This window comes from Rhinolophus hipposideros (assembly GCF_964194185.1).
Source record: "Rhinolophus hipposideros genome assembly, chromosome: 22".
NCBI classification, from domain to species: Eukaryota; Metazoa; Chordata; class Mammalia; order Chiroptera; family Rhinolophidae; genus Rhinolophus; species Rhinolophus hipposideros.
In genome coordinates this window covers 20,574,591-20,597,545 of record NC_138068.1, presented here as the reverse complement: position 1 = coordinate 20,597,545, position 22,955 = coordinate 20,574,591, and the positions used below count along the sequence as shown (strand labels likewise).

Sequence of the window (22,955 nt, the reverse complement as noted above, 5' to 3'; positions counted from 1 at the left end):
ACGTTTTCTCAAGCTAACAATTCTTACTTTCAGTTTTAACCGCCTGGACCTGCCACCTTACAAGAGCTATGAGCAACTGAAGGAAAAGCTGTTATTTGCCATTGAAGAAACAGAAGGATTTGGACAAGAGTAACTTCTGAGAACTTGCACCACCCAAGGACAAAAACTTATTCACAATGTTTGTCCTTTTTCTTCTCTGCCTATTGCACATCTTGTTGTAAAATTGGAATGTGACTGTTTAGAGAGTTATCTGAGTGTAAGTAAATTAATGTTATCATTGAGATTTATCTCCCAGTGATTCTGGATTTCTACTCAACATTTCCAGAAATCAGATCTGCAAATGACTAGTCAAAACCTAACTTAACATGAGATTTAACATAGCAATGAATTCTGCCTTGTCTCATTCCACTAGATTGTTTCCCTAACAACAATTATGCATATGTGTGTCAAGTCTCACTTGGGAGTAGGTTTTTTTTTTTCTTTTAGAGATTCTGCAGATATGCAGGGAAGTCCCTTGGTAACTGAAATATGTAAGATCTTCTGTTAAGCCTCTTGGTAAGAGGTATCTGTTAAAAGTGCAAACTTACCCCAGCTTCTGGGAACGTGAGTAAACTGGCTTGTGCTCTCCCTCATTTCAGCCTGGCCTGACTGTTGTTTCTTTTCCGGAGCATGAATCCATGCATCATTTTGATGTTATCCCTGTAAAGTGATGCAAGTTCATCACTTGCATCTCTCTAGAAAGTGGTTTTGTTAATTTAATTTCAGGGATAAGTTGGTCCCAGCCTGCAAATGACTCCATAACTCTCTTCATTTGGAAGTTTGATTGTTTTAATTGGCTTGCAAATGTTAAACTACAAATAATACTAACATTATGCTTCCTTCACTGATTATAAAAATTAACCTAGAATTGGAATTAGCTGAATTCATTGAAGGCCATCATTGACAATTTTGGTATGTTCTTATATATAAATTGCATCTTTATAATTTTATCATAATCCAGCAACTTCAGTTATATTATTGCTAAGGAGTTCGAAGTGTAACTTGAGTATTTTCGAGCCCAAATAGAGGTCAATGAAATATCTTTGAAAATTACATTTTTATTAGGGAGACAGAGCTGTGGTACTGGCTAAAAAGAAAGGAGTGATATATTTACTAGCAATACAATTCTAGTAAACACAGAAATGTATTCTCTATGTGAATTAAAAGTCTTCAAATCTATCATTTCTCTGACACATGTTGGAGTAATCATTTCCATTCTTTACATTGTCCTGAACTGGATAGTCTCTTCACCCTTAAAAATGTTAACAGGTTTTCTCCATGACTTTAATTTTAGACTGCTCCGTTAGTAATCGATTAATGCACTTTGACTTTCTCTATAGTTAATTCTTTTAACTTGGTGTAGCTTAGACTGTCAAGAAAGCTGCTGACTTTATGGACAGTGGGATGAAGCCTAAGCCAGCTGAGTACCTATCATAGCTGAACCCTGAGAACAGCCTCTTAACTTGTGAAACAGGGATTTTGACAGGTTTCAGTAACATAGCATGAACAAGTAGCGATGAGCCAAAAATAAGCTGAGTATCAAAGCCCTGTTCCATATGGGAAAAAAATATTTTTATTCTTAACTACTCTTTCTTTTACATCCTGGAACAACAACAAAAACATTTTTAAACTCATGTATCTATAAAACACTGCCATCACAAAGCAGACTTATATGAGTGAAAGGATTGCCTCACCCAGAAATTGTCAGTGTAAAGGGGGAGATTAGGCTCTCCCCACCCCTATATTTATTTATTTTTTTATTCCACATACTCCAGGAAATATACGTATTACGGTTCTAAAAGCCCTAGTTTTTTCCAAAGTAGGGACACTCTGCCTTTTTGTTGGTAGGGGGGGAAAATGCTATTGCTTTGTCTTACAGAGCGAATGTCTGCCAACTACCCATTCATTATATAAGTCTGACCTTTGGTAATATATCGCTACGGAAATTAAGCCTTCTATAAAAACTTCCTATAGAGGTGAATTCTCATATTAAAATGTAGTTATCTGCAATATTTACTAGAGATTTATGAGATTAAATTAAGAAATAATGTAAGAAAGTAGACTTTTTTGGTTCTACATAATGCTTGATGATTGATTTAGGGACCTAGAAATGTTGTGTGAAAATGTATAAATATCACCCAAAAGGCTTTCTGCCCTATATTTTTAAAATACAGAATAGTTATATTTTAAGTAGTCCTGGCCCTAGTTCTATAGGGCTTGGCTATTTAATATTTTTATGGAAGAAACGTTTAGTTCTGGAAAAGGTAAATGCTTGTATATATTTTTGCAGCCTGGGATCGCCCTTATTCCATTTCTTCCTTTAATTTAAGTGGCCACATGTATATGTCTTCCCTGCTGTGTTAGGAAAATGGGGGCTGGATATCCCAAGAATCAGAGGTTTTATAAAAATATTACAAATAGACAGTGGATTTAAATATCTACCAAATGCTATCTTAAATTTTGGTCCAAACTGAACATTTGGAAATAGATTTATTGTAAGTGTTCAATTACAGCGATTTCTTAAATCTGAACTAAATTGCTTTTAGAGTCCTTTTTCTTTGTAAGCATTGTAAATGCTAATAAATTCTGTTAATTTTTTTTACTGCATGTTATGTTGAAATAAAAACAAAGTAAAATGAGCAATTGCCTTATTCTTCTGCTCTTTTGGGAGGTTGGGGAAAGCAGCATTTCACAGCCTGGGTCAGGAGGGAAGGACCTCACTTGTTTCATCAAATAGAGTGGTTTAAAAGTGATCCAGTGCTCATAATAATGAATTCCTGTTCTGTCTTTCATGATCTTTTATCGTGCAGAAGAATCTAATTTCGTAAGACTTACAATAACTCTATTTAAAAGATTCAGGTACTAATTTTTCACCAAGAAATTGACATACCAGTGTCAATTCATCAGAAATTTAAATGAAACATGATTTACCTGCCCACAAAGGTCTCAACCTAAATGAGCTATTTCAGTCAAGCCCACTCGGCCAGTCTTTATCTGATTAATAATCTGAAATGTTATTAGGGAGGACTCAATGGAATTAGACTTCTCTATATGTATATCCCTTCTCGTTTGGGATGTAACTCCATTCTTCTAAACTCCTTTAGGCTAACTACTTCTATTTAATATTGTTGGTATCTCCAGCCCCCTCATTTTTTTGTTTTTCTTTTAGAGTTATTTATAAAATTATTTGTATATATGCTATGCTTTATTAACTAAAAACGGGGAATAACAGCACTGGATTGTATGTTACTATTGGCATTCCTTTTTTTTCTTGAACTGTAATTTCAAATACTCAGGTAACTACAAATATCACAGAGAGTCAAGTGCTCTTAAAAGGTCCTTCAGGGGGCTGCCTCACTTGCATTTCCTTAAAAGATGTAAGACTGTTTATAATTAAACTTTTTTGGTCCTTCATTTGCCCACTTTTCTGTTAGTCTTGAATATGGTTTTCCCCACCTGCAGAGAAGCCGTCAATATGACCAGATCATATAGATTTCTGCTTTTGTAAGTGGCCGGATCACAGCCTGTCTGTACTGTGGAGTGGGTAGAAAAAAACTAGAAAGACCCACCAAGGTGAGATTGGATTTAGCGCCTATGTTGACGAGAACCGTAATGAAGACATCTGCTTTTCTGACACAACTATGGGTGCTCTAGGATAGGACCACAGTCGTGGATGCTGAGCTTCCACCAGCCAGCTACCAAGACTGACTGTTCTCAATAAGCTCTCCTGCTCAGTGGCTTCAGTGGACATTTTTCTTATAAGAGAACCAGATAATCATACTCTCGTTTAAAATAGAACTACTGGAGAGAGGTTAAGGGAAGTGGGATTTCTTAATATGCTGATCTAACAGTGACTAGAGGACAGAAACTGCAGGTCCATCCTGGGTCCTGAGAGGTAGACCCTGTCCTGTTTAATCTGTCCTACATAAGTAGCTTAGAAAGCTCTAGCTTTAGTGTGGCTAAGAGAAAAGGGGAAGATGTGTCCCCATGAGCATGAGGAAATCTTCATGGGAAAATTAGTAGTTTTTACTGACCATTTGGCTTTCCAGCCCCAAACTCTACAAAGAATCAAACTGGGACTCAGCTGTGGCTGACTGGCTGCTGCTCTCTGAACTTTTAGGGAGAGTGTCTCACATTGTGTAACTCCAGAACAAAAACTGGTGTCACTCCTAACCCGTTTTAATCGTCAGTTTCTCTGTCTACAGGGCTCTTTTGTGGTCCTTTGTGGGGAGAGGATCCAGGGGCATCTTCCAAGTTGGCAAGGAGAGGGGAGTCTTCAGTGGAGACCTCAGAAGGACAATGTTGATCTCTTAGGAACAGATTCCCATTAGGCAAAGATAATGGGAGGGCAAGAGTTTCTTCAAAGCATCCCACAGAGAAGGATCTTGAAAATTGGCAGTTATACCTGCAAATCACTGAAAACAGCCAAACTGTTAATTTTCCTCATTTCTAATTCAGACCTGCTCTTCTATTTGTCTTCCCTATCCTAGCAACCCGTATTCACTTAGTCCCAGGACAACTGTCAACATGTATTATTACTGTGTCCCAAACACTATTAGATATGCTACATGCTACATGCAGTCATTTAGTCTTCCTGGCCACTCTCAGAGAGGAATAATCATTTCTATTTTACAGATAGGAAAATAGAAGGTCAAAGTGATTGAGTAACTTGAAGTGTCCACAGCTATTAAGTGGCAGCGGTGCAAATCAGGATCCAGGACTGTGACTCCACAGCCTGCATGCTTAACTGTACTGCTGTACTGCTGCTGGGATTCTTCCATAACCGATTCAGCTGTTCAATCTAATTGGTTTCCAAATGCTGTCAAACCCATCAACAAAACTTATTTTGAATCATTTCTCTTAGAGCTGTCCCCGTTGCCACAACCCACATCTTCATCCCTGTCCTGGGTGAGTGTAGCAACCTCTTCTCATTGCTTCCATTCTCCCCACTCCAGTCCATCTGTGCTGCCTCGCAGTGATCTATGGAAGATCTTAGTTACGCTTCTCCTTTGCTTAAAATCTTACAATGGTTCCTCCCCTACCACAGAATAAACTACAAAACTCGTACAAGCCTGCCACCCAAGGTCAACAAGGCCCAAGCTAGTCTAATTCCTCCTTCACCCTCATTCTGGCTCCAGTCACATGGACTATTGGCCATTCTCTTTTTTGCTTCTGTGATTGTGATGTTGTTAAATTCTCCCTCTCAGTCTGGTTCTCCATAAGTAAGCTGGTGGTAATGATCACTTGTGTGCTCATCTTCCAGGATGTTCTGAGGTCCAGTCTCTGCAGCACTTAGCGACTTTACAGAACTATTGCAAATGTGTTACGGAGAGCTCCTACATACCTTTCACCCAGCTTTCCCCAGTGTTATCATCCTGTATAACTTGGTATAATTATCAAACCAACTTGACATTAGTAAAATAACAGTAAACTGCAGCCCTTATTCAGATTTCACCAATTTTTCTACCAATGACATTTTTCTCAGTCTAATCTGTGACAGTTGGCTCATTTATTCTTTGTCTCTTGACCTTGACAGTTTTTGAAGTCCTGGGGTACCTTGTGGAATGTCCTTCAAATTTGGTTTAATGTTTTTTCATGCTTAAGACCATGGATTTTTGTTAGAAATACCACACGGGTGATGTGCCCTTAGTGTGTATCAGGGAGCACACATCAAAATGTCCAGTACCAGTAATGGTAACCTTGATCCTCCAGTTAAGATAGGATCTACCAAGTTTCCTCACTGTAAAGTCACTACCCAATCCTCTTAACATGCAGACACTCCTGAAATGAGCACCAAATTGAGAGGCCACTGTGGAATGCGTGGAATGAAAAATGAAGTTAGGTCATCTGTGTTGAATTCAGCAAGTTCCAGTGTCTCGAAGAAACAGCATTTGTAAAGAGATGCTGAGGCTACTGGAGGTAGCGTGTGTAAATGTTCAGGCCAGTAACGTGACACAGGGTTCACTAAATGGTAGTGTTTTTAACAAGTTATTTCCTGCTAGAGAACCCAGAAATTTTTGTAACCTGCGGGAGTAAAAGGCTAAAGAGCTGGAAAAGGGACAACATCTGGCTCTGGAAAAAAGGGTCCCCCTTTTAAAGGGGGGAAAACGAGGGAGCACAGAGACGTGAAGTGGCTTCTCCAAGGTAACATAGGGGTGGAGCTGAACTTGGAATCCTAAGTGCAGACTCTAGGGCTAGCCCTAACCAACTCATCTCTGCGCCTGCACCTAGTATTCCCAGGGGGGTCGCTCTGGAGACCCCAGAGACGCTAGATTCCAGCGTCAACCTCGGACTTCCCCGCATATTCTATGAATTTTGGCTCCACACCACACTTTGCTTCAATCTGGGCGCAAAGTGGGAGCCTCAGCAACGCCCCTCCTCTCCTTAATACTCGCCCACCGCCCTCTACCCAGGGCTGTCAGGGCCAGCTCAGTCCTCGTCTGAGAGTTGAAAGCCACTTTGGACACCGCGAACCAGCATCTTTCCAGCACAGTGGGAGTTGGGGATTTTCCACAGCTAAAAATGCTCCTTTGCTTTTCACTTTCCGACGGCGCTGGGAACGAGCCCTGGGCGAACTGACTAAGGTCCGCCTCCTCGCCCGCCACACGCTGGTTCCTGGTTGGCTACAGAAGCTGTCCGTTTTGACGGGGTCTGCGCAGGCGTGGAAAGGCACCGGTCTGAGTGCCGACGCGGAGCTCCGGGATCGGTCCGAGATGGTGAGTGTCCGTCCGGAACTCTTGGGTGGCGGTCGGAAGGTGCTGAGCACGGCCGCCCACCACCTTTCGCCTGACCTTCCATCCTCCAAGGGCGTCTCAGAGCACCGGGCTGAAAATCCATGGGTCTGCGCGGGGCTGGGCCTGAGCTGAGTGGAGGGTGGAACCCAGGCGGCATGGGCCTCCAGACCTGGACCGAGGGGACTCGGGCGGGGCCGCGGTATTCCGCTGCCCCTTGACCGGAAGCAGGAACTCAGGCCTTGGCTAGGGACGACGGAGATGGGGAGGCCGGCCCACAGGCCCTGCATCCTAGCATCCTGGGCCTTGGTGCGCGGTAACAATAACGATAACATTTCCTGGAAGCTTAATTTGTGTCGGGCACTGCTGAGCGCCGTACGTATCCTGCTTATCCTCACATCTCTGTGAGGTAGGTACGACCACTATCCCTATGAAAAGCTTTGTATCAGGAAATGGTGCAGGTGGATTTGACCCCGAGAAACTTGACTGCAGGCTTTCCGCCCTTGTGGTTCTTTCCCGCTGGGACTTAGTGCATGACTCAGAAACGGGCGGGTCCACCCTTGGAGATCCCAGTCATCTGCTTTGCTGGCTGGAACTGTGGGCTTTTTACGCTTCTACGGGTTTGTTTTCTCGTGTTTTTATTCTTCCCAACTAGTAAAAAAGTTGAAAAGACCTTTTAAATGTTAAGCCATATGAATATTATTTTTTCAAAAATGTTATTTAAAAATTTAAAGCTTCTAAGAAAAATTGAAAAGGAAAAGATAACAGTGCCATGACCTACAGGTGACCACTTACAGTTAGGTATATGACTTCTAGTATTTTTCTCTTCAGTTTGTGCTTTATATAGTTTAAGTCCTACTGAATATACAGTTGTGGACTCTGCCTTTTCCTTTATTATTACACCACAAAGAGTGTCTGCACATCACTAAAAACATGTAATAATGCTTCAAACATGTAACTTCATCTTTCACATCACTTTTTAAACTGTAAAAAGGTGATTTTTAACAGATAATACTTGCATACAGTAAAAAAAAGGATCTAAGTGAAAAATAAATCTTCCCACCCAACCCTGACCCCCAGCCTCAGTCTCCTTCAGAAACATTGTTAGTTTCTTGTATACCTTATATAAGCATATATATGCCCCATCTTTTTCTTACACAAATTGTAGCTTACTGCAGCCTGTACCATGCTGTTGTGTATTTATACTCATAAAAGCAACACTTACATGCGCATTTTAACAAATTCAAGCAGTACCCAGTATATAATGTAGAAAGTGCTTCTCTGTTGTAGGAGGGTTGGTGGTTGAGTGTGTTTTCTTTCGCATTGGTTTAGTGCATAAGCACATTCACATATAAGTGTTTATTACATAAAGAATATATGGAATATATGTTTCTACATATTAAGTTTACTTTAGGTTATGTATAGATATCTTATTCTGCCACTTACTCTGTTCACTTAAAAATATCAAACATTCAATGTCAGTACATACAGATCCACTTTATTCTTTTTAAGGATGATATAGTATTCTGTTGCGGTATATACGTTTAGGTGGTTTACAGTTTTTCACTTCAGACAATGCTGCAGTAATTTTTTTTTTACACTCAAGCTAGTTATGTAGTGTTTATGTAGGATAGATCCCTAGAAGTGGTACTTCTAGCATGCATATTTCACATTTTGGAAGAAACTGCCAAACTGCCTTTAGAACAGTGATATAAAAATCATAATTCTCATCCAGTTTTACTCCACCATTCATCTGTTTTCATCTCTGTATGCCCGATGTGTGCCACGTGGATACCCCTCCAGACATGGCTCCCACTCATCCACGTCCAGCCCCAGTCTTCCTGGTTGGTATCAGGTTGGAGAAGCTATTCTACTTTTACGGGAAACTTTTTAAAAAACAATAAATTTGCATGAAAATTTTAAACCGATTATTAAAAAATTATAAGATTCAATGAAAAAGTGGGAGAAGTATAATTTATATGATGGACAAAAGTCTAATATTTCTAACAGAATTTTGAAAATAAGATTTGTAGAAAAATCAAAAGACTGAGAAAAGGAGAAATGCAGTCAGTAAATTCCATCTTAACTTCACTGATAACTCTTACAAATTAAGAAAGGTTGGCTTTGTTTTCTGATTTTTGCCTAACAGATGAGCAGAAAATCAAAAAACGTGACAAAACCTGTCATTCCGTGTTCTTTGAACATGATGCCAAACTTGTCCCCATTCACCGCCTTTGCTTTTGTCCCATTGCCTGGAGTGCTTTTCTTTATCATTTAGTTCTTGGCTTAGAGTTTACATCCTCAGATGTTCCTGACCACACTAGGCAAAGTGGCATCCCCCTGGCCTCTTAGCCCCCTGACCCCCTGCCCCTCAGCCCTACCCCTGGACCCTGTAAGGGTTTTGGTCACTTGTTTTTGGAATGTCTCTTCTACCAGTATATGAACTCCCTGAGGACAGAACCTCATCAATGGTGGTCAGTGTTATATTCTTGACCTATGTATCCTTGGGAAAAACAAAAAACTTTTCTGAAGCTTGTTTTCCTCCTAAAATGGAAATCCTACTAACCATGGAAGGGTCAGACGACAGATGTGTCTGAAAACATTTCATCCCAATATCTGACCTGTAGCAGGTACTGAGTAGGCCAGTGTATACTTTATTGGCCTCTCTTTCTTGGTATATATGTGTTTTACTTTTAACAGCCAGGTATCAGTGGCTGGTTCTCATTAAACTTGGGGTCACCTAAACCCTAGCTCTCATACTGGCTACTGTAAGGCCATGTCCCCCGTCCTGTACTTAAGGTTGCTTTTTGTAAAACAGAATTGCAGAAATGCTTTTTATTTGTGCCTTAAGTATTTGTTGCCTATATTGTGTCAGATACTGGAGCTATAAAGTATAGGTCTGTGCTCCCAGGGTGCTTTGGGTCTGGAGGAGGAGACAGATTCGAAACAGACATTTATACCCCATTGTGATAAGTGCTATGAAGGCAGAGTGCCATGGGTACCCAGAAGAGGGGTGGGTGTCAGAGAAGGCCTCTCATAGGAGGCTTGTGAGCCAAGTCCAAAGAGTTTGGACTTAGGTATATATCATGTAGTGAGAGAAGGTTGCTTCCTTCCCAGGGAGCCCATCTGCCTAGGGCACCCGGCTCAAGCAGGCCGTGCTTGCCCCCTGCCGTCCATTCTCCATACAGCAGCCAGAGCCATCCTTTTGCAACATCAGGTCTTGTCACTCTTCACCTCAAAACCTGCTAATGGCGCCCCAGATCATCCCCATTAAAAGCCAAAGTCATCTGATCTTGGCCGGCTGAAATCTAATCTGATCTTGGCTACCTTTCTCATTTGGCCACCTGCCACTCACTGCACTTCAGCCACACTGGTTCCTTTGCTTTTCCTGGAGCATGCCCCTTTCCCACCTCTGGACTCTTGTACTCACTCTTCCTGCTGTGTGTAACACTCTCCTTAAAAATCCACACGATAGGCTCCCTCATTTCCTTAAAATCTCTACTCACCTATCACTTAGTGAGGCTTCGCTGGCTGCCTTATTTAAAATTGTCGTCAGTCCCTGCATTCCATATCCCCTTCCCTACTGTATCTGACATTTACATTTTACTTATCTTTTTTGTTTAACGTCTGACTCCCCACCTGCAAATGTCACCTTCATGAGGGCAGGGGTGTTTGCTATGTGTTGTTTGCCACAGCATGCCCTGGCCTAAAACAATGTCTGGCACACAGAAGTTACTAAATATAGTTACTGAATGAATAGCAGTTTTATAAAATTTCACCTTTTTTTTTTCATTTCAGCCCTTTCCCATCCTCCAGGGGATATTTTGGACCTTGATTCTGTCATCTTTGGCTTTAGCTTTCTTTCCCCTTCCCCAGGTTGATTGCATGTTAACTGAGCTGTACTAAATTGTCATCCAACTTATATAGTCTTACAATGTTGAGCACGTCAAAGCCCTGTGGTCCCCATATCAGAGATCTATCTCTCTTTGGATACACAGAGAGAGGGGTTCAAAATGTTTTTAAATAGAAATAATAGAATAAAAAGAGGCTATTTTGAAGAAGAAAAGAAAACCTTATCTATAATTCCATGCTTTCAATGTGGCTTTTTATTTTTTTCATAATCCCTCTAGTCTCCTTCTTTTCATGTGGTTGCCGTCACCAAGCACTTTGTTTTTGCATTTAGCTGTTTTTACTTCATGTTATATCATAAACATTCTGTGGTATAAATATACTGATCACCATTGGTAATGTGTGTATTACATTCTTGTGAATGGACATTCCAGAATTTATTTGGCCTTTTCCCTAATTATTGGGCATTTCTGGCTCTTTTCTGCTGTTGCTGTTGCAGATATCAGGGCAGCACACGTCTTGCTGTGTTCTCCTTTTAGTCCTTTTGAATTATTAACTTAGGTTGAATTTCCAGGAGGGTTCCCAGGTCAAGCTGAGTACTGTGTAGTATTGACCAATATTGTACTTTACCCCTCCTCTCCAGAATAGCGCATAGTAGGAGCTCAGTGAAAATGTGTTGAGTGAATTATGATCTCATGCATGCATGACCCACTGCTCTCACGTCCACAGTGCTCGTGCTGTCCTTTTACCCAGGGTGCAGATTTTAGAGGCATCAGGCTATTCGCTGTTTTGTAGGAGGAACTTGTTTGCCCTTGTCTCCAGCATTTGAGAGTATTCTTACATCATAGGGGAGTGGGTGGCAGTGACTGGATTCTAAGCCTTGTGCCTATTAGAAAAACAGTAATTTATTGTGCTATCTCCATCCACTGTTTAGAAGCTCCCCCAGCCCCCAACTCATTAGCCCCTGGGCGTAGGGAAGCACTCTCTTTTGGTGAATGGAGCCTCTGTTTCCAACATAGTCTGCCTCTCAACCTTTGAGGAGCTTCTGACTGGATTCTGGACCAGTCTGGAGGGGCCTCTAGAGAAAAGCACACTAAGGCCAGTTTCTAGTGTAGGAAGAGTTAGGCCTAGAACAGTTAGTTGAGCAGCTGTTTATTGAGTCCCTACTATGCAGACCACTCTGTGGGCCCTTAGTGAAACAGTACCTAATGCATCCCAGAGAGGCATAATCAAGAGTTTGCAGAGTCACAAGGGGGCAAAGACTCCACTGAGTTGGGATCAGTAAAGGCTTCATGGGGAGGTGATGTCTTAGATGTCTAGAAGAGTTCGTTGGAGTTCAGCAGAGAAGAGGCCTTAGGGTAAAAAGACGTGGCAACAGGGAGGTGTGGGCATATAAGTGGAGAGTGGAGGAAAGGGTAAGAGAGAAGCGAGTGATATTTCTAGATTTCTTGTGTGGCCAGGTGAAGAATCAAACATCTGATTGTCCCCTCTGTTTACAAATTCCATGTGCCAGAGTGTCCCACCCTGACTAATTTCTAGAGAATCAGGACTAATGAGCGCCTCCCCGAGGCACATTTCCTGTGGCTCTGTGCCATGTGTCACACTACCTCAGATGCTCGCTTATTATAAATCACTGAGTTATCCTCTTGGGGTCATTTTGCTTCCTTTGGAATGTTTTCAGTTGTGCTGTTTGGGTCACAAATGACAGTGTGTCTCCTTCCTGTTAGACACCCCTGTTGGGGTTTTTCAAATCATCGGTGTGCTGTCCCCCAGGTATACCAAACACGTGAGTCACGGATGTGTCTTTGCTCCCAGGAGTGGTATTTATATCCTGCCCCCAAATAGCGGAGGCAGGAGGGAAAATAGTGCCTGGTGGGCAGAAGGCCAGGAGAAAGGAGAAGCCCTGTCCCTGCTGGGGGTGTAGTACATGGGTCAGGTGCTAGTGGGGGCCGGGGACAGCTCCAGACAGGCCCGGGGAGCTTTGGGGAGGTGTTACTTGTGTGTTCTTGGAAGACGTGTGATTCATCTGCCAGGGGTATGAGGGAGTGGATCTAGCCTTCCCGGCCCCTCCTCACCTTGGCCTTGCTCTCTCTGACAGGCAGAGGTGGAGGAGACACTGAAGCGGCTTCAGAGCCAGAAGGGCGTGCAGGGAATTATCGTGGTGAACACCGAAGGTAAGTCCTCCCTCTGACCATGACCTGAGGCAACAGCTCAGACACAGCATAACACGTGCTGTTTACTGTGTTTACTAAGCCCCTTCATGTTTGTGGATTTTCACCTTTTTTTTTAACACCTCCAGTGTCCTAGCACTATTATTGGAATCCTGAATTTTAAAAAAGGAAAGCTTCACTCAATCCCACTGCCCTCGACAGATCGTATTTTTCAGGACGCCGTACTGTTCTGGCCCTTGCCCAGCTGCATCTTCTCTCGCTCAGACTCGTATTTATGGTTGTCACTCGTTTGCAGGTACTCATGAGGCAGTTTGTTTTGCTTCATCGTTTACATAAGCAAATTCTTTTAACTGCCAGTACGAAGTTTATTAACCATCCCCCATTTATGTTGTTTCTACTTTTTTGTTATTAGGTTGGTGCAAAAATAATTGTGGTTTTTGCAATTATTTTTAACCTTTTAAACCGCAATTACTTTTGCACCAACCTAATAGGTCATGCTCTGGTCAGCAGCTTTGTGCCGATAGCTTTTTCCTTCTCTTCTGAGACATTATTTCAACAACTAGAAGAGTATAGATACTAATTTTCCCAAACTGCCATAGACATGGCAAAGAAGGAAGCTAAGATTTATCACACACCTACCTGTTCTGGGCCAGGCCCCTGGCTGATGCTTTATAAACGTTCTATTTCATTTATTCCTTAAAACAGCCCTGTTGTCTCCATTTTGCAGTAGAGGAAACTGAGTCCAGAAATTTAATTGATTTGCCTGCCATTACAAAGCCAAGATTTCATTCCAAGTCGGTGTGAATGCATTTGTACTTTCCCCTCACTGTGCTGGGAAGGACCAGAGAGTGGCTGCAGGTCTGGCCCAGGGTCACCCAGTTGGGCTCCCCCAATTCTCTGGGCCAGTGTATTCGTTCGGCTCTGAGTTGTTCGCGGTTCCTCGAGAGCCCCTGTGTATGTGTTGTCATTCTAGGCCTTGTTTTGGAAAGGCAGAATTCTCAGCAGTGTCTGCGAAAATAGAGCAGAATGAAAGTTAACCACTGGTGACAATGTGGAAGTGACTTGTCCTCAGAATGTTGTTTTCCATCAGATCCCTGGCCAGCCGAGAGCTGGGCAGAGGACACTCCCCAGCTTTGATTGGATTCAGAGGAGGCAGCAGCAGGTCTGCCCCTGATCTGCTGCGTGGTCTGGGGGTCCCCCTTTCCCTCTTCAGACCTTAGCTGCCTTAAGTGGAGTGATTGGTCAGAGACTGTATATCACTCAGATACTGTCTTCTGGAACTGGATATTTTTGACCCCAAATGGGAGGGAACAGCTCGGGGGCTGGCTCCCCAGCTGGAACCCCTAGGCCTCCAGTAGTATTCACAAACCACAAGCCTTCATTCTTGCTTTAAAACTACCCCGAAAGTTGAGCTTTTTCATTGGGAAAATATAGCCCCAACTGCTTACCTTTTGGATACTAATGAGCGCCTCTTTTTCATATACTAATGTGGCATTAACTTGTGTCCCATTCATAGAGCTTGCACTTTCATTCCTCATGTACATTTCACTCAGTGACACCCTGCAAGATGGCTGTTTGCCCATTTTTCAGATGAGAAACCCAAAGGTGAGAGGTGAGATGACCTGCCCAAAGTCACCCCGCTGTGGATGGGGGTGATCAGAACTCACTGCTGCATGTGCCTTTAAGCCCTCTGGAAGTTTCCAGTTAAGGATGATTAGTTAGGGTCCCTGTTCTCCCTTCCAGGGTTTTCATACCATCTGACTCAGCTCAGCTGTCTCTCCCTACAGGTGCCTCCCCTGACCAGCCCAGCCCAGAAGTGATTCCTCCCCACCCTGAACTCGTGACACCCCCTTGCCCCAGTCACTTACCAGCCACCTGCCGCTGCATTTTGACATCTCTGTCTTGGCCAAATACAAATGATGTTTCATAATAAAAGTGTGAGTTTAAGCTGACTTTCCAGGAACTTCAGGAACATTTCTACCTCACCAAACCCCCTGCTATCCTCTGCTGCTGCCCACACAGGGCAAAATAAAAGACTCAAATGTTTATGCTCCACAAGGGCAGGGATTTATCTCTTGTGTTCCCCACTGTATCCCCAGCACCTAGAACAACGCTGACCAGTTTGTGCTTAATACCGTGTTTCCCCGAAAATAAGACCTAGCCAGACCGTTAGCTTTAATGCATCTGTTGAAGCAAAAATTAATATAAGATCTGGTATTATATCATATCATACCCAGTCTTATATAAGATCGGGTCTTACAGTAAAATAAGACCACGTCTTAATTAATTTTTGCTCCAAAAGACGCATTAGGGCTGATGGTCTGGCTAGGTCTTATTTTCAGGGAAACACGGTTAAGTATCTGTTAAATTTTGTTAATTATTTTTTTCACTAATTAATGGAGCTGGGTGTGGTGGGAGGACCTAGCTATACAACCTGACAGATCTGAGCCTCAGCTTAGAAATCGTGTCTCCCCAGTGACCAGCCACTGCGGCAGGCTACATGGTCCCCATTTGTGAAGGCAGTGGCTTGGGGTAGGTGGCCTAATCCTTAGGATATCTTTGAAATGTCCCAGTTCTGGCATCCTATGAATCTGGCGTCCTGTGATCTCTTATCCTTATGTGAAATCCTCTCCAGTTTTGGCCCCTGCCGCCCCACCACCACCACCTTTATGTTTTCTTTTGTTTTGGAAGCCAGCCAACAAGTGGTTAGTTAGTTTCTTATCTCTTTTACACACCTCTCACTTGGTAGGAGCAAACTCATGTCTAAACTGCTGAAAGTAGCCCTTGTGATTTCTCATTTATCAACAGCAATAAATGCTTACTTAATGCAGTCTCCCTAAGGATACTGGTGAACAAATCAGACCTGGTCCTGGACCTCAGGGAGCTAGTCTGCTGGGGGAGGAACATAATGATCACTTCCATAAAGGTGTGATGTCAGAGTCCAGTACCTCCTCCAAAGGAGAATTACGTAATGCTGGGGCCCCGTCTGGGGTGGGGATGGGTGAAGCCACCAGAAGATGGAGGGACGAGTGGGAGTTGTGAGAGAATAGGGGAAGGAAGGAAAGTTCCGGGTTCCAGAGGGACTTGAGAGAAGGTACCTTTGTAGTATATAAAAAGAGAAGGTCATCAGGTTTGATCATCCAAACTTTGCTGGGCCTTGAGACTGGCCCCTTAAGTGACCTGGGGGATGGCATGTATTGTGTGGGTGACGTTGGTAACAAACCAACATTTATTGCATGCCTACTCTTGCTAAACTGTCTTAAACCATATTTCATCCTCACAGCAGCACTTTGAAGCACAGGCATTATTGTACAGGTGAGGAAATGGACGCTTAGAGAGGTTAAATGATTTGTCTAAAGCCATGTAACCATGAAGGGGCAGAGCCGGAGTGTAAGTTCAGGCCGTCAGATTTCAGAATTCCTACTTAGTCATCACCCCAACCACTTCTACTACCTTCCTCAGGAAGCTTCCACTATTGGGCAAGGCCTCATGGGGCCCTGTGGGCACACTGTTGCCATTTAGGCCCCAGCTGATGACCTAGTTGTCCTGTCCCTTAAGGGCAAATGATCGCTACAACCTGTTCTCATTACTTCCTTGGCTCAAAACAGCCTCTCTGAGTCAGCTGTGTCTCTTCCACTCTGTCCTCTTCTGCCCAATCTCATGTCCTAAAAAGACAAGGTTGGGCCAATTTCTTGCCACCCGTGGGTAGACCTGAGGCTGACCCTTAGGCTGGTCAGCTGTGGGCCAGATTAGCAGCGTCCTGGGTCCAAAACGCAGCCACTTACGTGTGAGGAGCCATTTGAGCCACGTTCATCACAAGCGCCTGTCAGCTGTGGGCACCTGGGGCTTCACTGATGGAGCCTTCTGTTGACATGTCATAGTGATTCATAGGCACCTGATGGTTGCTCCTGCTGTGGCCCGAGGTGGCTCACGCTGAGCCCCATTCCTCACCTCCATGACAACAGGCGCTGTCCAGGGAGTGAGTTCCATTTAATGGCTCATCACAAGGAAACAGCCCTCAGAACAACACGCTTGATGCACAGTAGTGTTCACTGCAGAGCAATTAAGTAAAAAGACCAGCCTAAGTTCTCAACAGCGGAGGCTGATGAACCCAGTGGAATGGCCACTGTGGGCTCTGAAAGCAGTGGCAGTGCGCTTTACAAGGGTGTATGCAGATGGAAACGGGCTCTAATTGGGGGGGCACAATCATGTGCACACACAGTGGGGTTACCGCTGGGCCCTCAGCCTCCTTGGGAGCTGGAGCAAAACGCTGGTGGTGGTCATGCCTCGGCACAAGCTGACCTTTTTTCTTCTTCCTGCTTTTCAGTATTTATAGATTTGTAAGACCTGGCCTTCTTGTTCAGGTTCTAAGTGTTCTGAATGATAGTGTCTCCTTCTGTTGCCAGAAACTAGTCAAGACAGTGTGGCCCTGGGAGAGGAGCCCAGTAAGGGACACAACGGGCCTGCATTTGACTCCTGGCCCCACTGCTCGTCTGCTGTGTGACTTTCAGCAGGTTACTTCACTGCTCACAGTTTCTGTTGCCTCATTGGCAAGTGAAGATGGAAGCACCACCCTCAGGGTCGTTCTGGGGACTAGCATGTGTCCGTCAAGCCCCCAGTGGACAGTGGCATTGGTGGTAACTGCCCATCCGGTGCTAGAAGTAGGGGTGCAGAGGTGGGTGCCGGGCAGGAAAGCGCCCCAGCCTCCTGCCCCGTCGCTGTCTGCTCTCCCCACAGGCATCCCCATCAGGAGCACCATGGACAATCCCACCACCACGCAGTACGCCGGCCTCATGCACAACTTCATCTTGAAGGCGCGGAGCACCGTGCGTGAGATCGACCCCCAGAACGACCTCACCTTCCTTCGAATTCGCTCCAAGAAAAATGAAATTATGGTTGCACCAGGTAAGAAGGTCTTCCACACCCCCCTGAGGATCAGCCGCTCACGGCGCACGTTCTGGAGCGTATCAGGGAGGCTTCGCACGTTGGTGTCTCCTCTGTGAAAGGCCTCAAAAGTCGAAGGAACAGAGTTCGTAGCTTCACCCTCTGGCCAGTCTGTCTCCGGCTGGCGTCCCCAGCACGTGCTCGTGCGCAGTGACTAGAGGTCAGACCCTGTCCTGGGTGCTAGGCCCAAGAGGGGAACCATGGTCTCCTGGGGGAGAGAGACACAGTCTAACCCTCGCCTCGGGAACGTAGAGGACAGTGTGAAGGAGCTGCTTGGGGCAGTCAGCCTAGGCTTCCCACAAGAGGGAATCTCGAAGGCACAGGAAAGAAGAAGCAAGGGGGGGGGGCAGGAAAGCTATGTTTCAAAGCCAAAGATTCAGTAATTCGCAACCAAAGCATGAGGCAAAAATACTGTAGAGCCATTTTATCCTTGGGAAAATGTTCAGTCACCCTCTTCTAGGTCCAGTCCGGTGTCCCTGAGCCCCATGCAGCCAGCCTGTCCTCCAGCACTGGAGCTGCTGCTGCTCTTGTTTCACATGAAGTGCACGGCTGGCACTGGGGACTGTGGTACAAACAACCCTTGTCTTTAGGTGTTAGGATCATTCTCAGGGGGATGCTCTTCCCGGGAGGAGCCCACAAGGCCTGGGACCCCAGGAGGGAAGAGCGTGGCCCCGGGCCCTGCCTCATCTCACTCACATTCACAGACTTCAGGGCTCTGCCCGCATTGCTCCTGTCTCTCCCTCTCTCTTTGGCTGAGCCACGTAGTTGAACGTGCATGACTTAGGTGTGTACGTGACGATGCAGGTAGGCTGCCGTGCATCAGAATGTGAGGTAGGAAGGAGTGGGAGGTAAGGTGTTTGGTCCAGTTTGAAAAAGGCCTCAAACCAAACTCAGCTGTGTGGGCGCCCCTTCGAGCAGAGGTTTTTAAGGCAGGAGGTGATATGATTGTAATTGGGGCGAAGATGAAAGAGGCAGTGGGGAGGCAGGGGACACTGAATGCCTCTGGGCTTGACGACAGAAATCTGAGTCAGTGTGATGGGGGTCCGGGACGGGGTGTCAGCCACGCCCAGCAGCAGTCATAGTGCTCTGTTCCAGCCCAGTCTGGCTCCTCGGAAGGATGTAAAGGAAAAACCCTAGAGCCAGTTCCAGGGGCCCACAGTCTGCCTAGGATACTCCTAGAGGGGTGGGGACAAAGCATCCAGTCACAGAGAAGAACATAGGATAATTTCAGAGTCATTTATTCCAAAAACAAGACATATACTGTTCATCGGTTTATTCACTCTGCTGCATCACGTGTCAGCCGATGATGTCTCTGGTTCTGCCAGAGAAAACAGGTTGCAGCAGGCAGAGACTATTTCCCAGCTGTAGCTCTTACAGGTGTGACCTCAAGTAAGTCACGGAACGCCTGTGCACCTCCATGTACACATCTGTAAGATGTCAGCTAGGGGCCCATACTGCTCTGCCCTTCTCAGACACCCCATCTGGAGGAGTGTGTTGGCACAGGGTGGGGCAGAAAGGCTTACAAGCAGATTGGAACTCACACCCAAGACTTCGTGCTGTGTGACGATACACAGAGCCCCACTAACTTCCTGAAAGTCAGCTAGGAATGGTCCCTCTACTGGCGCTGCACGTCGGAGCAGACCTATGCCCACATGGGAGCTCACATGTGAGGCAGGGACGAGTTACGCCTTCTCCAGGTCAGACAGACTCTCCGTGGACAGTGTCTCTTGACTTACAGCTTCCGAGAATGTCCCTTCTGGAATGGCAGAGTCGTCTGAACGCTCCTGGCCATTCATTCATGTCTCAGCTTGACAGCAAAGGCATCTCCAACTTTTCCTTGAGGACCCGCAGGCTTTCAGAGCTCGTGGGTGTGGTCAGTGCGTGAGTCTAGGGTTGGCAACTCCCAAGATATAGATTCTCCTTGGCGTGCACAGGCCCAGAAGCCCCTCAGCTTTGTCAGTGGCGATGAGGCTGAAGTGGCCAGACCCTTGCCTGGGTGACACAGAGGCCTGCGTGGAGGGTGGTCATGCTGTGTCACTCTTGCTGTTCGCTCACTCTCTCTCTCACTCACACATTCATGGGCCCCCCCACGCACGAGTGACCCCCCCCTTGTTATTGCTGGAGGGGTGTGTCTTTCCAAGATTCCTTAAACCCAGTGACTGTTCCTCCTGAAGCCCCTCATCACTTCTCCAGCCACCCTGCTGCCTCTCAGAGCCTCAAGAGACTCCAGCTCCTCTCCTAGGCCCTCACACATGCCGTCCTGCTGCTGCTGGCAACACTCCCAGCGTGCCTTTTCATTGGCTAACCAGCCTGCTTATCTGCATTGTTAAGTCTGTCCCCCCTACTAGACAGTTTCCAGACGACAGAGACTTGTAAGCACATAGTAAGCGCTTAACAAAGCCTTGTTGAGTAACTAAATGAATGACTCCCTAAACCTTTGTCCATTGCTGACACCCCACTGTGGGGATCAGAGGTGGGGTCAGGGATGTCTTTGGGACATGGTGTTTAGGATGAAAACACATGATTGGACATCTTGATGCTTGAAAACAAATGATTGGCTCTTGATGCTCAACTTTGATACGGCAAAAAAATGCTGGATTTTGGTGCCAGAACTCCTGTGGGCGGGCGCCGCTGAGCAGGGCATGCGAGGCATGGGGCTAGATCGCCGTAGGATTTTCAGAGGGCACAGGGGCAGCCCCCAGCGTATCATAGGCCTAGCTGTGCGTGTTTGAGATGGACCCTTCGAGGACTGTCGTTTGCACCGCACATCATGGGAGCAATCTGGAACAGCCCTGCCCAGGAAGGACGTCCACCATCCTTTCTTCCCAGCCAACCTTCCTCAGTGATCAAACTAAGAAGCTGCTCTCCAGACCAAAAATAGCACAGGTGGTTTCAGACAGTTTGGCTGCCTACATATGTACCGAATTCAGCCCATCCGGGTCAGAATGACCCATATGAAGAGAATGTTTTAAGACAGACTTTTGGTTTTCACTTATTAACCTCACTGATAAAAAGCTGAGTTAAACAGCACAAACTTTAACACTCTGCTTCCCACAACGCACTTGAGTGATACTGTTGAATTTCGGGCTTATTTGTGAGAAAAGACACTAGTATTGCTAATTGTGTCTGTTTTTATTAGTGGCTTGTTAATTACTTTTATTTTTATCAATAAGTGATTTTCTGCTTACACAGATTGCTTAGCCATGAAACGGTTAGTCATGCAAGATCTGCCTCTCCCCAATTGCATCAGCCAGTGGTCATGGAAGAAGCATGCTTTAGACTTGTATCAGCAGATGTGAAACAGACACGGCCGAGGTCCTGCCTTTTCTCTCCTGTTCAGCAAGGGAGCAGGCCAGAAGCATTCAGAGCATCTGGGTGAAACCCAGCTACCCCACCCCACATTTTCGCCTTGGCTTGGGCAAGTCATGCAACTCTCTGAGCCTCAGTGTTCTTTATAAAATTAGAAAAAATTAGTACCTGCCTCAGAGAGTGATTCGAGTTCTTTGAGGTGCCATATGAGAAGTGGGTGGCCCAGGGTGGCACACGGAAGCCTTGGTAAATGTTGTTTGATGAATAAGTGGGCAGAGCTGCGACACTCTGCTTCTCCAGTTTCCTCTTCCCTAAAATGAATGGCAGTCGGACTTACCCTAGGTCTTGGACTTGCTATTTCATGATGGACATTCCTCCTCACTGGACTGTATCCCCAGAACTGGAATCCAGGTAGCTTTGGGCCATTTTGACCTGGTACCTTTGAAATTTTTTCATCGAGAAGGCTCTGGAAAGGCAGCAGCTGAGCTTGTGACAACTGACATGAACCCAGGAGCAGTGGGGTTGAGGCTGGCTTTCCATATTTGATGCTGACTCGCTGGGTAACCCCAAACTAGTGGTTCTCCCCAACCTGTAGCAAAGCACAACACAACCTGGGAACTTGTTTCAAATGCAGATTCTTCGGCTCTACCCCAGACCTACTGAATCTAAGGCGCTGGGGGTGGGGCCCTGCAGTGTTGGTTTTCAGCCCAGCCAGTTCAAGAACCACTGCCACAGGCAGCTCACTTCAACTCCCTAAACCTGAGTTTCCCCTCCCAGAAAACAGAGGTGACAGTCCTACCTCCCTATTCGCTTTGGGAAGATTAGAAAAGTCTGCGCTGCCGAGCACAGGCCGCTGCCAGTCACACTTGGCAGAAGCCCCCACAGGGGACGTGCAAGTTTACCTTCTGTTTGCCCAGCGACTGAAGTAGCCTGAGCACTGCTGCTTTTTAATCCCCCCTTCCACCGCATTTTAGGGTTGGTGATTTAATGATTTATTTCCTTGCTAGTGTGTTTTTCCCCCATTTTACATTTAGTGATTTGTTTTTTCATTTTTCTCTTTTGCAGATAAAGATTATTTCCTGATTGTGATTCAGAATCCAACTGAATAAGCCACTCTCTCGGCCCCCAGCATCATTCCTTAATTTAATATCCCCCAAGAATAATGGTGTTAATCTTGTCAACCGACTGGCAGGCGGAAGTCACCCTAGAGCCCACGCAGACCAATCCAGGGACTGAGGTGGGCTGCAGCCCTGCCTCCCCCCCCAACACCGTCATTCCTCTGCTGGCCAGTTGTCCCCGAGTTCCCGGGAGGGCCCTCTCTCCTCAAGTCTAGGTTTTGGAGCAAGAGCTTGTGAGAAGCCCACACCCTTCCGACCTTCAGTTCACTTTGTCGCCTTTGGAAAAGGCTGTTTTTCTTTAACTAAAAATAACTGAAATGCTTACCCTGCTGTGTGTCTTTAAACACTAGGTTGAAAGGGCTTCTCTCTTCCTGTGTCATCACTGTCATCGCATGGTCTGAAGGCTAAGCCCTGGTGTCTCCTCCAGCCCTAGGTTGTGTTTGTGAGCGGCCTGGTACTTACTGCACCGGTAGCCATACTTGCTGAGCTGAGCCTGGTTTATAATTGGTATCTTGGTTTCTGGGCCTCTTGACCCTAGCCACCCCTTTTATCATTTCCCACTCCCGCCAGTGTTTTGAAAGTTTTTTTGTACTACACTGCCCTGCGGAAAGGAAAGGAGGGATATTTGTTGAGTACCCAGAATGCACCTGATGTGTTACATGCCCTGGCTCACGTCATCCTCATGGTACCCTCCAGACAGGGCAGGGCATTAAAGCCATCTTAAAAATGAGGAAATTGGGGTCTAGAGAGTGACTTGCCTGAGTTCCATAGCTGGGAGCACAGTTCTTGAACTC

General features: G+C 45.5%; 2 protein-coding genes across 4 annotated transcripts in view; both read left to right on the top strand.

Annotated features, from left to right (window-relative positions):
• The window catches only part of ITCH (itchy E3 ubiquitin protein ligase), a 103,867-nt gene extending 100,407 nt beyond the window's left edge, over positions 1 to 3,460 (top strand). Inside the window, exon 25 of the mRNA XM_081034538.1 lies at positions 34 to 3,460. Within this exon, the coding sequence (XP_080890664.1) occupies positions 34 to 133 (100 nt within the window). The 3' untranslated portion in view covers positions 134 to 3,460. The remainder of the gene's footprint in view (positions 1 to 33) is intronic.
• A 3,163-nt stretch (positions 3,461 to 6,623) lies between these two features.
• On the top strand, positions 6,624 to 22,485 carry DYNLRB1 (dynein light chain roadblock-type 1). 3 transcript variants are annotated; one of them, XM_081033888.1, is made up of 5 exons: positions 6,695 to 6,755; positions 12,718 to 12,793; positions 12,919 to 13,085; positions 17,197 to 17,695; positions 22,109 to 22,485. In XM_081033888.1, the coding sequence occupies exons 3-5, from the start codon at positions 13,065 to 13,067 to the stop codon at positions 22,150 to 22,152; spliced, it is 564 nt and encodes a 187-aa protein (XP_080890014.1). In that variant the 5' UTR covers positions 6,695 to 6,755; positions 12,718 to 12,793; positions 12,919 to 13,064; the 3' UTR covers positions 22,153 to 22,485. The 3 variants fall into 3 exon arrangements, with proteins under 3 accessions (XP_080890015.1, XP_080890014.1, XP_080890013.1); XM_081033887.1 differs by having other exon boundaries at positions 6,745 to 7,179; XM_081033889.1 differs by lacking the exon at positions 12,919 to 13,085 and having other exon boundaries at positions 6,624 to 6,755; positions 17,528 to 17,695.
• Positions 22,486 to 22,955: the final 470 nt, after the last annotated feature.